Here is a 13615-nt window from a genome sequence, read left to right as displayed (position 1 = left end):
GTTGAAAATACGCTAGATCGTGCGGAAAAAAGCTGAATTGGCAACACTGCTTTACATTAATCTGGAGTTAAACTTAATATTCGAATTGAGATTTGGAGAAACGTTGAAGGTTGTCCACACCGAATTGAAGGAAAAGCTGAGATTTGTAATTGGCTGAATTAACTGATTAATTCGTCAAAACCCAACAATATCCTCTGTCTTCTGATAAATTTCATCTCTCAAATTCACATAAAGTCAATAATGAACTCTACCCAAGTAAGATATGGGAAAATTGGAGCCTTTAGAATCCAAATTTTTACCCTTTCAGCCCGAACAGTATAGTTTAATGAAAGCTCAACATGATTTCTTAACTTGAGTAAATTGGAAGCCCAGCTCATAGGTTTTATGCAAGTTGCGGAGGGCATTAGCAACGAGCTCAATTGCCAATTGCTCACCTGCAAAGAGCATGTCGGGCGAACATTGCTTGCCTTAAAAGGATACAAGCGCTTCGAGCACTAAGTTCAGTGAAGTGGGGAGCCTCACGGAAACTATTACGTAAAATATACTGTATGTGACATTCATACTAAGCAAGATGGAGTATGGCTCAACAATGTTATTGGACATTTCGAAGTAATTGTTTGAACAACTTGAAATTGTTCAAAACTTTGCCCCCGATACATCCCGGGAGCTCGCCGTACTACACCTATAGTGTCGCTGCAAGTTGAAAGCTTCATTGCACCTTTGCAAATAAGATTCTCACATCTGTTCAATAAATGGGTTTTGAGATATTTGCACATGCCTGCAGAAGAGCAAGTACCCTACATTCTGGGTTTCTCCGACCGGGGACTTCATGGTGACACTTTAGACATTAGGGCAGTGGTTCCCAAACTTTTTCAGGCTGGCGCCTCCTTTGGCTCCCTAATGAATTTCCAGCGCCCCCCACAGACACAAATAAAATCATACGCCTCTTTCTATAAAATTTAGTACGCTGCAATTTTGCAAGATAAAGGTTATACACAAATGTGTATTTCACAAATAAAACCCCTTTTAGTGAACCAATATGTTTTTCAGCTGTTGTAACTGTTTCAGTACTAGAAACCTAGCACGTCTCGGGCAAATTTACGGCCCGGACTCGTGGCCGGACTCACGACTAATCTCCAAATTCAATTATCAAGTAATATCTCCCAAACTAATGAACGCAGCTCACTAAAACTTGGAATATGTATTCATCAAAACTTAACGGTGATGTTTAGCGTGCGAAAAATTTTTAAATATCACTTTCATTTGTGAGTTATATTGCGATACAGGCAGAAATTCGCAGTGATCAAAGAATTTCTTCCAAACTACCGAACAGATTTTAATGAAATTTTGAATAAACATTCCTAACTAATAAATGGTGTTTTTAGATTCTACAAAATTTTTGATTTTACCCTCGTTTGCGAGATTTTGTTTTTTCCTTTCACCGTCATTCTTGATTTCACACTTCCTTATTCGCTTTCGTTCGCAAGTTATACAGATAGGAGGAACGACCGGCTTTTCTACCGGCTATTTTAACCAAGAGCCGTTTACGTATAGCCGTATAACTCGCAAACGAAGGCAAAGCGAAAAAATGTAACTCAGTACTCACTGCAGTGAGTGACAGAGAGCGCATTTTCTCGTCGACGAAAACTTGAGGTCACGGACGGACAGACGGACAGACTCTTATATAGGCTAGAGTCGCGCACACTTAAGCCTAACCCTCGAAGTAACGCCACATTCCTATAATGGAATTTCCCTCGCCAACGTTCGATGCTTCCCACGGTCTCGCAATAACGGCCCGCATTCCTAGCATTCTTAACATCTACGCATAATACATGTTCAATATTACCTATGTTCAATATTACCTACTTTATTCACTACGAACCCGTGCATGTTGGGCAGCCAAAATTATACAACATTTACCAAAATCTGCAATTTTCCCAGACAGCAAACAATAGACAATAGAAGGTACAACAACTACAACCTCACAAAAAGTAGATTAGGTATAAAAGGTACGGCAATTATAACACCACATACAGGAGATAATGAAAGGTACGACAGCTATGACCCAGCAAACAATAGATAACAAAAGGTACTAGATAGATAACCCCGCAAGCAGTACATTCTAAAATGTACGACAACTATAACCTCACCAACAGTAGATTATAAAATGGACGACAACTATAACCCCGCAAACAGAATATTGAAAAATGTACGACAACTATAACCCCACAAACGGTATATTATAAAATGTACGACAACTATAGCCCCGCAAACGGTAGATTATAAAATGTACGACAACTATAACCCCTAGGCATTGCGAGCTCAGCGGCGGCGGCGGACGCTCAGAAGGCGCGTCTGGCAGCAGAGAGCTCCAGCCTCTACGCGCCTTCGCGTAATTCTTCAGCGCTCTCAAAAATTCCAGGTACAAAAAACATAAAAGGTTATCAAATGAGTTTTAATTGAAGTTTACCAAAACATCGAAAAATTCCCTTGCTCCGAATAATATGGGTTTTTTAATTTCTCGGCGAGGTGCAATCACTCTAGGCCAAAATACGCCAGACAATGCCTGCACGAATAGCACTGGAGAGACAGCGGGGATCGAGAGTGTAACTGAGCCGTGCTCTATAATTGCAGAGAACGCTTCGGACATTTACCCGTACGCAACGTTCCGGATGGGCGTGGCGGGGAGTGACGATGAGGGCACAGCGAGCTACCAGACGCTCGTGTACCAGGTGAGGGGTAGTGCGTTGTACTGAGGGGTGAATAGAAGGGCGAGGGGAGACATGAATAGAGGGGTGCGGGAGAGATGAACAGAGGGGTGAGGGGAGACACGAACAGAGGGGTGAGGGGAGAGATGAACAGACGGTAAATAGATAGATGTGAGAGAAAGATGTCTTGTGAAGATGTCGAGGAAACAGACTAGGAGCTAAAAGTGCACCATGAGCCGCGTGAATGACGATAAATAACCACAATAATTTCTGTATTAAAACAACCAATTGTAAACGAACTCCCCACATTGCCCCCTCCTCCTTCAGCAGAGCGGTGGGGCCGGCGGAGGCTCGTCCGTCTACTCGGGGCGCAGCGGTCGGATGGTCCACCGGCCGCGACGGGGGCGGTCCAGCGCGCGGTGCGTCGTCTTAGGGCTTGACTGCCTCACCTGCCTCAGTCTCTTGACAAGCGAACTATCACAATTCTGGGGCCATACTAACAAAACTCGCTTAGGAATTCGTTTAACTTAAGTACACTTTGAGGGCTTAGTACACGTAGCGGCCAATTTTTCGTCTGTGATTGGTGGGTTTACCTTTAAAAGTAGTAAGTGATTGGCTGACTGAGCAACGAATTCGAAACTATTTACGATAGTGCGGCCTTCTGCATGGTACTGATTGCCATGCCAAAGAAAATCATTGTTCACAGATACGAATTCCTCCCACGCGGGATGGAATGAGTGCTGCTCATGTCAACTTCAAGCACAATCAGTTGCAGGTCTAATCAGTTAGCTGCGAGATATCGCGCTATTCAATAACAAAATGAAAAAGTGCAGCTTGTAAACTCAAAAATAATTTGCGGTATTCTGTGTATTTTACTTACCTTGTGGGAGTAAACCGAGGGTTCGCACAAAGGTTAGATTTGGTTCGATTTTTCTAGATCGAATTTCAGTAGGTGATTATAAAATTTATTCTTGGATTTGGTGAGACTCCGCTTCTTCATTTCAAACTGAAGTTAAGCGGCATGCAATTGTCTTACTATATTCGTAAAGTTGCCCTTATTGTAAATTCAGTACAGATAAGCGACACGCAATTGTCGTACTATGTTGGTAAAATTGCCCTTATTGTAGTTCCAGTGCAGATTTTAGAACGTTTTAGAGAGATTTTAAGAAGTTATGCATGATCGAAAATAATTATTTTACCACATACTAAAAAGTTTTTTACTTGTGCATAAAAATTACCAATGCCATTGAATTAATTTATTTTTTACTCACATCTCTTGGTTCTTATGTTGATATAATGCAAAATTTACAGCAATTTTCTGATTTGTAGCACGGAGTCGAACCAGCAACTAGACAGCACCCTCGAGAGTCATGCTGTGCTGCATGCTCCTGAGCAGCACGCTTATCAGCACCACAAGCAGCAACAAACATCGTTATCATCGTCAGCATCGTCCAAATATCAGGAATATCAGCAACAAATACAATATCAGCATAAACAGCATCGAAAAAGCAGAATGATGGGTAAAGATACAATATAATTATTTTTCTAGGGAAAAATTTTAACATAAACAACTGAAACGTTCAGAATTGCTAATCATGGTTTATATTTCTTACTTGGAATGACGTATAATTTTTCCAATAATCTTATTCAATTAAATTTTTGTCATTCATTTTGTATTACATATAAATTTGTGAAATATTCCCAATTATGATTTTTAAGCAGGGCTCATTATTAACGTCTGGGCTCAATATTTAAAAAATTTTGGACCTGAAAATGAATTTTTTCTGTTTCAGTTCAAAATTACCTTACGCTGTTCTATTTTTCAGAACATTTTTATCATCTTTTATATATGCTATTTGTTGGTTGATAGGCTAAATCACTCTGAAAAATTAATTGATTTGTCATAACTCATGAAACTGAATTAATGCATTCTTAAGATTATATATTTTCAGCGCTTTTATTGATATAATAAAATTTTGTATCCAGAGCCCGGTGGACTGGACAACTCGACGTACGGAGCGACGGGCGCCCCCCACGACCCCCGCAGCGACGACTCCAGCACCTACGGCGGCATCGCCCTCCCGCACAGGTTCTTGGTGCTCTAGCAGTTACTCAGTTGGTTTAAACAAAGATATACTACTTTGAAACTTTATCAATGACTACTTACTCACTATCTTGAGGCTTGGTTATCGAATTGATGATATTTTACCCTCCGCGAAAAATGGAGCCATTTTTTAAAGTAATTGCGGGGTGATAGAAAATAAGTCAATTAATGTTAATGTTGACGACATTTGTGAGAGGTGGCATGCTTTCATGTCTATTGGGGCATCTCAAATTTTAACATTTGTGAGAGAGGCGACATGAAAATTGGCACAACCATGAAAATATCAATAAAATACGACACACACTCTCGTATAAAAAACGCAGCCAATGGAAGATATTCAAAAAGGGCGCCAAATTTCCCAGCTTCACTCTTTAGTTCATATTCATTTCTTTAGGTAAGAACGCTATAGGGTAAGAACGCCTGACTCTACTGGCCTAACCTACTCTTGTTGTGATATTTCTACGCCCAAAACAAACCTGAACGGGCTTACCTTAACCTAATTGGCTGCAGGAAGTTAAAGCGGTGGAGAAAATGCGTTGGTGGATACAAGAAGGATACGAGTCGGTGCAGCGCGTGAATAGGTTAGGCCAGCAGAGTCAGGGCCGGAGTGTAGGATGCAAATCTGATTGCCTATGAGCGAACATGCTTACATATTGGCTGTATACCTACGGCGCTATAATCTTTAAGCAGTGTTCCACTGGTCTGAATTCCGGTCTTCCAGCGTAATCTGCAGCTTATAGCTCAGAGGCAGAAAGTATTTATGGCATGTTTAGACTGTGCTGGCATCAGGGAATATTGAAGAGTTAAATTTGTGGTCCGCAACTGCACCTTCATTCAAAGCATAATTATGAATAAAGATGGCCGGCTCTGCCTTTAGCCACTAATGTAACAATTCAATTAGTCTCGGAAACATCGCTCAGTCTCAGTACGAAATAAATACACTCAGATTCCGAACTCGAAGTAGCATATATGTAATCGTACCCTGCAATAATGTAACTCAGACCTGTGGCACCCTGCATAAAGATAATATCGCCGTAGGTCTACAGCCAATATCAAGCATTGTTCCTCGTAAGCAGGCAGTTGCGCAACCGAGGTCACCTACTCAAAGCCTAGCCTCTTCTGGCTTAACCTGCTCACTTGCCCCGCCTCTCCACCTCCCCGCAGTCCATTAGATTAGGTTAGGTCCGTATTGGTTTGTCTCGGATGGAATCGGAGCTACGTGAGTAGTCGAGGCGAAATTCAGAACTGCTTGCTTATGAGAGAGCATGCCTATTACTTAATTAGTGGCCTTATACTTTAAGACGCTAATACTGTAAAAACTTCACAGGCTTTAATAATGTCTTAGGCTATTAGGCCCTTTAGCGTGCTAACTCATGGAAAGAAAAATGAACTGGAGAATGTTGTAAGGCAGAACTGACTACAGTGATACGCAACTGAATAAAGTGCACGACATGTCGAGGTTGCGCCATAGGTGATGGTAAAGTAAAAATTTCAAATAACAAAACAAAGTATCCTGATTCCAGACATGTATCACCAAATGATGTAAAGGCACAGATATGAATTACATCTATTTCCTATACACGCCTCCTCAGATTCAGCATGGACGGCGGCGACTCCCTGGACGCACTGGACTCTAGCACCTACGGTGTGCACCTGCCGTCTGCGTTTTCTGACGTCCGCCAGCCGTCTGAGGCCGAGTGCGACCTGTACATGGGGGCGAGCGCCAGGCGGGGAGCTGCTGGGGTCAGGGCGGACCCACAAGAGAAGAACAGCGTGCATTCATCCTCCACAGAGAAGTCAACCGTTATTCTGGAGCCTAAGAGTGCGGATGGCAAACATGAAGAGGTTGCTGCCGATTTGGAAGTTTCTAAAGATTCCTCAACTCGATGAACTTAGTGTATTTTTCTGTTACGTATATAGTAGTGCATAGTAGTGTACTTTCTGTTACGTATATTGCTGACAGTGAATAATCAGTGAGCATTTTTTCATTCTTTCCGTAGTTGTTTATAATCAATGTATCATACGCAAATGAGCACCTTAGATTGTTTACATCTGCAATATTTTGGTCTTTCTTACGCTAGAGACAATCCGAAATAGACTTAAACATCATATAGTGAATAAAATTGGCTAGGTTCAACTATTGGCATTGGCTTTGGACATATCTGGAAAGCGCAGTTCAAACGATGTTAACATAGCTCGAAATAAGTTAGGACAAACTCTTCACATGAAATCTTCCGGAATGGATTAAAGCATCTGAAATTATTTGAATGAATCTATAATATTAGACCAGACCAGGTAAATTTTGAATAAGACCAGATAAATTCCAACTTCATTCAATTGCGTTCGATTTTACCGTGGCTTTTCATACACTTTTGTCTATATTTTCTCTTTTAAATTTGTCGGTCAAAGCATTTGCTTTGACCGACAAAGATGATGATCTTTGATGATGCCCGATCTCTGGGGCATTACGAGTATATAATACAACATTGTTAAATCTCTGTATTGTGTGCAGAAGGATAAGTTGAGAATGCCAAGAACTTTTCATTTTACTGCCGTTGCCAAAAAATAGTTATATATGTTTTAATCTTGTGTGACTTCCAATCATAATTTTACATGCGAAGACGGGTGGAGAATATGAATGAAGTTAATGAAAAAATTATTGGATGTGCGATTTTACTCATAAGATTTCCTGTACCTCAATTATTTTTAATGTATAAAAATGACAATCTACTCGAATACTAAATATAAGTAGACTTATTGCACCTAACTATTAAATTAAAATTGTACCTAACTATGAAATCCATGAAATTAATTTTGTGTTTGTGATGTTTTTGTAAAATATCTATTATATAGTTTACCAATTTTTTTTTTGAATATTTTTCGCTGCAAATTGTAGACGTACTCCGCGCCTGAATTTCAAGCACGGTGTACGTTCGATGAATTTTCAAAAAGTTTGTGGAATTTTATTCTGATATTTTAGTAACTGATGTTGTGAAATATTTGACGATGGCATAATTCATAATAATCAAGTAAATTATAGTAAATTCATTACCAGGTAAACGATAAGACTACAGGAGCAAATTAGCAGGAATTGGTACATTTCTGCTCAAGTTAGAGAGTTCAGATTTATTCCGAGAGATTGGATGACAATTTTTACGTAATATGAGAGATTCCGTTGCAATATTGTTCATCTTTCTTAGGTTTAATGTAGCTTAGAGCCGCGCAAATAATCAGTGTTACTCCCCTGCACCATAAATGAGCTGCCTAACAATCAGGAGATCCATTTATGTTACACGATCTATCCATCCTTATAACGAAGCAGCAAAGTGACAGAAAAATATTTTGCGCATTCATGAATGCTTATATTAAAACTTTCAGTAATGCATACTTATTCGATCATGTGGTAGTTGATTATTGTATGAATTTAGTGTGGCGCTGGCCTATAACATTAAGTTATCGTCTCATATTTAGTTTACAAACTTTGATCCTAATACTTAATTTCGTGCGATAACTTGTGATTTTTCATTTCGTGTATCAGGTCTCCATTTTTCCTTACCCGGGTATAACTAGTTTTACGACACAAACGACATTATTTAGATTTAAGTAGAGTCATACCGAATATTTATAGAATTGATGATTGTAATTTCTGAGACCGAGTTGCTGGCTCATACCGGTATACGTTAGTTTTTGTCAATATTTTAGTGCTCAAAATTTTAGAGAAAATAATGCTGTTTTCAAGTTGATTGACAATTTATTTTCAATTTTGATTTTAATTCTATGCTTCACATTTACAGCTACGTAACTAGCGTAACGCTAGAAGCTGGCCAGCTTATTTATAAGGACCAAATTGCTGACAATATAAGGTGACAATTGCTGACTCCTATATGCGATGGCTACTTCTAAGCGGAAAATTCACTGTTAAACAACTTTCGAGATGACGTTATTTCTGATAAACAATTTCGAAGAAACGCTTCAGTTAGGCTTATTTACGTAAAAATTTTGTAATTTTTCGAATAGACTTACGGTTTTGAGATTTATGTCCGTCGCTCCTTCCGTTTTCTCCAAGAAGCACAATGCTCAGCAATGGCGTTTCCACGCACCCGTTCTCAGTTAGTTTCTCAGTTCATGAAGGTTACGTTCCCTGAGCTTATAACCTCGTTAGAATTACAGTGTTGATTATATATAAGACTTGTTTCCACTCTCACATCCGTTTACCATGATAAGAATACGACAGAATTGTTATTGTTGCCATGAATAAGTTTAATTTCCCTGTATAAATTAGTAATAGCTGGTCGACTCTACGTTCCTTGTTAGGTTTACTGAAGTGAATTCCAGCATCAACCATGATAAAAAACGGAGTACGATAAAAACCTGTTGCTAAAAACTTATGCTATCATTTTAACAAAAATACTAAATGCCTCGAACACCAATTCGATCTGACATTATTTCATTGGCTTCATGTTTAGGATTTGGAAAATTTCCATCTATTGGCGGTTTTTTACTATGACTTCGAGTTGCTTAGAATCACTAAGTGATTCTTTGACCGGGAGGTTTTAGATTGCTATGTTAACTCATCGTAACTGCACTTTTTGCTCTTTCTATTATAATTAGAAAAATAATGGATATACCTCATTAGTTATTGTATAGACTGGCTTTGATGCACACCTAAAAGGAGAACTGTACTTGTTATTTATAATTTATACTCATCAAGGCTTACATTACTGCTGCAATATTGGTAGCTAACTACCTTCGTGTACAATTAACATGTTAATTGAGGAAAATTGAAGGCATTGCCAATAGTTTCTTCCCTCATTTATTCACGCTGCATCGCATTTAGTGTCATGGACTGACCGACCATATCGCGGACAGTTACTGCATTTCACGCTAATAAAACTTGGCAGGTTACCGCTTTTTGTTTGAGTTTTCATAGGTGGGTCCTTGGCGTGTGGAAGGATGTCAGCAATTTAATGGTCATCAATTTGCTTGAAATTTTCCGGTACGGATCCCAGATATTTATAACGGTCAACCAGAATGGCGCATTTAATCTGATAATCATGCCGACGCTATGATTAACAACAGAGCCTACAAAAATTTCCTCGAATACATATCTTTACCTTACCAACTATATGAAAAATGTTACCCCCTGTAATTTGTGTCCCGTAAAATTTCTCTCCACTGACCGCGATGAACGGTATGTTGCAGACATCTGTTGGTACTTATAAAACTTAAATGATTTTTGACTTCTGTGAAATGTTTCTTTCATGTGGTCTGTATCCCTATGCAAAATATTTTCATTTATATTTATGTAAAATATTTTGATGAGGTTTTTACATCATTGTGAAGTACAGGTAAATCATTGTGTCAATAAAACTATTCGATATGTCCATTGGTATGGAATCCTTACCTGTAAATTGCTTATATTCATTTTCTATCAATATTGCCTTCGTATCAAGGTTCATGGGATGATTGTCGGCTGTCGGCCGTTGATATTATGCTCATAATTTTTACAGTTTCGGTGCCCCATAAACCTACATTCAATAGTAGACTGCATATTTATTTCAAAACTTTACGGACAATATAGATTAGTTAGCAATCAATCCAAACTCACTGGTCATTAAATCTGTAATTTTCGGGTTGGTTACAATATTTTAGGTCCTAGTTGAGCGCATAATTAGAGTGAAAAGTGTAATTTCAGAGACTTCAATCAATCAACACATTTATTGTCAGTAGTAGTTTGATAAGTTTTTGATTGAAAATTATAAAACTGCATAAAAAATGAATATATGAAGGCGATGAAATCTACGCCAGAGAATGAAATCTACATAAAGTGAGACTTTTGGAGTGATAATAATAATAACGATAAAAAGTCCACTATTGACGACTCACCTACCCATCGAAATTGTTTAATCCAGTGGCAGCGTGTGAATTGAATTAAGCGCCTCGCCCTGAATTGAATTAAGTTCAAGTTTTTTATGCAGCGACTCAGATGTGACGGATGTTTAAAAGGAATTTAATATATTTTTCAGTCCACAAAACTGCAGGTTTCTTAACGTCCATTAAAATGAGAGACCTTCAGAGCGAATGTCGACCAAATGTCCTGCATAGCTACTTTCCCTACATAAAAGTACAGCAGAACCTGTTCAGTTTATTATTTTGAATTAGAGTCTGCTGACCTTGGGTCATTGTCTCTTATAAGTGCTGGTAATATTAGTTGCATTGTTGTGGTTGAGCAGTTTTCAAAAAGGGTTACAGCCGTGTCTCTCAAGAACATAAAAGATTTCATCGGCAATTTAGGCTTTGAAGCATCAAATTTTTCTATTTCTCTCGCAAATTCCAACTGTTCTGGCTAGAAATTCAGGAGCCAACAAAATCTAGCCAGGCAAGAACAAATTAAAAGAGACGTCATTGAACTTTGACATCTCGCTTTAGTACTTATCCGCACATGAATTTACAGGTGCGGAGAAAAGGTGCAATGAATATTTATTGCACCTGTATATTCAATGAATGAGTATACAGATATTTGCAAAAAGTATCCGACACAAAAGAAAAACTTTATTTAATTCAGCTTATTCAACATAAAAACATAAACAAACACTATTCCTATGTAAATTTACATGGCAAATACAAATATCATATGAAAACAACAATATAGATCATTTAATGTTGACTTGATAATTGCAATTTTGTAAAAGACACCGGCACATCAGAGGCGGAGGGGGGAGAGGAGGGGTGTTAGACATGATGGCATCTAACGAGGCTAAGCTGCCTCGTACCTGTTGTTCCGTAGCGTCTCTGACCAAGTTTTTGCCTACCCAAGTTGTGGTATATTAATATAATTAGGTCATTTTATTTATAAAAATTTAAATAATATATGTTCTATTTATAAGAAAAGAAAACATTACTTTTTTTTGCACAAAAATAATTATAATTACGTCCTTGAATCGGATAAGTAAAATAAATAAACTTTTTGTTGGCAGTAGCCAAAGTTCATTGATGGCATATGTGCTTGTGCGAGGGTGTAGTGTGGTGCAGCGCGACACAGGCCTGTGCTCGCATGATATTCCTGTGTAGTCACGCCGGCCAGACGTAAGATAGTCAGCCCTCACGAGTCACGGCAGCAAACGGGTAAGCTCGCTTTGGAGTTCGGCCGGGTTTGACTACCCGCCTTAAGGATCTGGGGACATACCTTCAAAACTCGCTAAGTGAACGTAAGTACTTACGCTCTATTTTCTTGGTTATGATTGGTGGAATTGGCTTGAAAGGCCGTCAATGATTGGCTGATAAACATACGATCTCTTAACTTTTTTTGAAAGTATTGGACCTGACTGGTAGGGCAGGTAGGCCGTCACAGACCTTGCACCAGTATAGTGCAGACTCATCCAAAGTAAAACCTAGCATTTTCAAGCAAAAATACGCTAAAAGTTCAAACTTTTTGGCTGAAAAGATTATTTTACCTGCAGTTTACTTACATTTTTCCCGCTAAATCTAATTTTTTCCCTTTGAATGCGTTGAAAATACGCTAGATCGTGCGGAAAAAAGCAGAATTGGCAACACTGCTTTACATTCCTTTTGTTATTAGAGCTCAGGAAAGCCTCCGAAAGTTGGGCCTCTCACACTCACTCGTCGTGCTGCAACTCCTCTGAGGATTCCAATTTCTCCTCGAGTGGATCTTGCATCAAACATACTTCTTAACTTACAAGACAATTTCTTGATTAATATGCCACATCAAATTATCCAGATCTGCTTCTCTGACTTTCTCCTAGAACACTATCCAAATTTAAACAGATGACTCTAAGTCTGATGATGGGTCAGTTTTGGCTGGGCTTTTTGTTCCATCGGCCAATTTGGCGAATGGTTGGTTACTCCGACGAGAGCACACGGTTCTTGGTGCTGAACTGTTTGCATACACAATGCCATGCAGCTTGCCACCGAGGATGTATCAATGAGGGAGGAGCCTGTTTTGATTTTTTCAGGTCTGCTTTGCAGCTCATATAATACTCAACTGGGCACGCATATAGCACAATTGTCTTCAAGATACAGGAGTTTATTCTTGTCAAGGGACTTGACAGCGTGGTTATTTTCTAGATCAAAGGTCGCAGTGGTATCCATGGAAATGAGGTGGCAGATAGGGTAGCAAACCTTGCACATTCTAACACCCGCTCAGCAAGATCTCAACTGTCCTTTGAGGAGTGGATCTGCTTCTCGAAGTCACTGACCTGAGATATCCTATGTAAACCATGGATCGCTGCCACGTTCAGTTGAATGCGTTGTGTCACGTCTGCGCCTGGGGCATGCTGGTGTCAACGCTCATTTGGCCAGATTCAACTTAGCTGACTCCAGTAATATTGTCCAGCATGCAATATGGAGGGCACAACACAATCAGACACCTCATCCTGCACTCCTCAGCTCATGAGGGTGGTGATGGCCTAATGAAGAGACGCACCGCTGCCATCCGTCATCTTTGACAATATTTGCTTAGCTGCAATATGGTGACCAGGCTGTGAATGTTCTTCATAGCCTAATAGTAATTTTCCTCTATCACAATTTTACTGCCGCACTGGCTGGTGAAAGTGCTAGGAGTTGAAGAAGTGAAGTGAACTGTCCAAAACCCGCTGTGCTCAGGCTGGGAGGTGTGCTGCCTGCATGCCCGAAGCCTCAAATCAAATTTAAAATAATTACCAATTGTTGACAGTGCCCCTGAGCAAATAATACGAACTCACAATTCTAATTTGAGATTGTGTTAAGAGTCCCGGATTACCTAATGTTGAATTTGGTGTATGCGGAATAGAGCAATATTATAACT

General features: G+C 39.3%; 2 protein-coding genes across 2 annotated transcripts; both read left to right on the top strand.

Moving 5' to 3' along the window:
- Positions 1-2311: 2311 nt before the first annotated feature.
- Positions 2312-4066, top strand: LOC125177784 (the record flags this gene model as incomplete). Its single annotated transcript, XM_047880181.1, has 4 exons — positions 2312-2422; positions 2635-2732; positions 3036-3127; positions 4038-4066. Coding segments are annotated over 4 exons (324 nt in total), but the record flags the coding sequence as incomplete, so codon positions are not given.
- A 158-nt stretch (positions 4067-4224) lies between these two features.
- On the top strand, positions 4225-6842 carry LOC125177783. The gene is made up of 3 exons (XM_047880180.1): positions 4225-4228; positions 4695-4797; positions 6405-6842. The coding sequence occupies exons 1-3, from the start codon at positions 4225-4227 to the stop codon at positions 6700-6702; spliced, it is 405 nt and encodes a 134-aa protein (XP_047736136.1). The 3' UTR covers positions 6703-6842.
- Positions 6843-13615: the final 6773 nt, after the last annotated feature.

Source organism: Hyalella azteca, unplaced genomic scaffold, assembly GCF_000764305.2.
Source record: "Hyalella azteca isolate HAZT.00-mixed unplaced genomic scaffold, Hazt_2.0.2 contig4871, whole genome shotgun sequence".
Lineage (NCBI taxonomy): Eukaryota > Metazoa > Arthropoda > Malacostraca > Amphipoda > Hyalellidae > Hyalella > Hyalella azteca.
The sequence above is the reverse complement of the archived record's forward strand: the minus strand, read 5'-3'. Positions and strand labels throughout refer to the sequence as shown.

Excerpts from the sequence above, each read along its gene's own strand:
- LOC125177783 (XM_047880180.1), top strand. Across the intron at positions 4,798-6,404 it reads GGCATCGCCCTCCCGCACAG|ATTCAGCATGGACGGCGGCG; the intron begins GTTCTTGGTGCT and ends ACGCCTCCTCAG.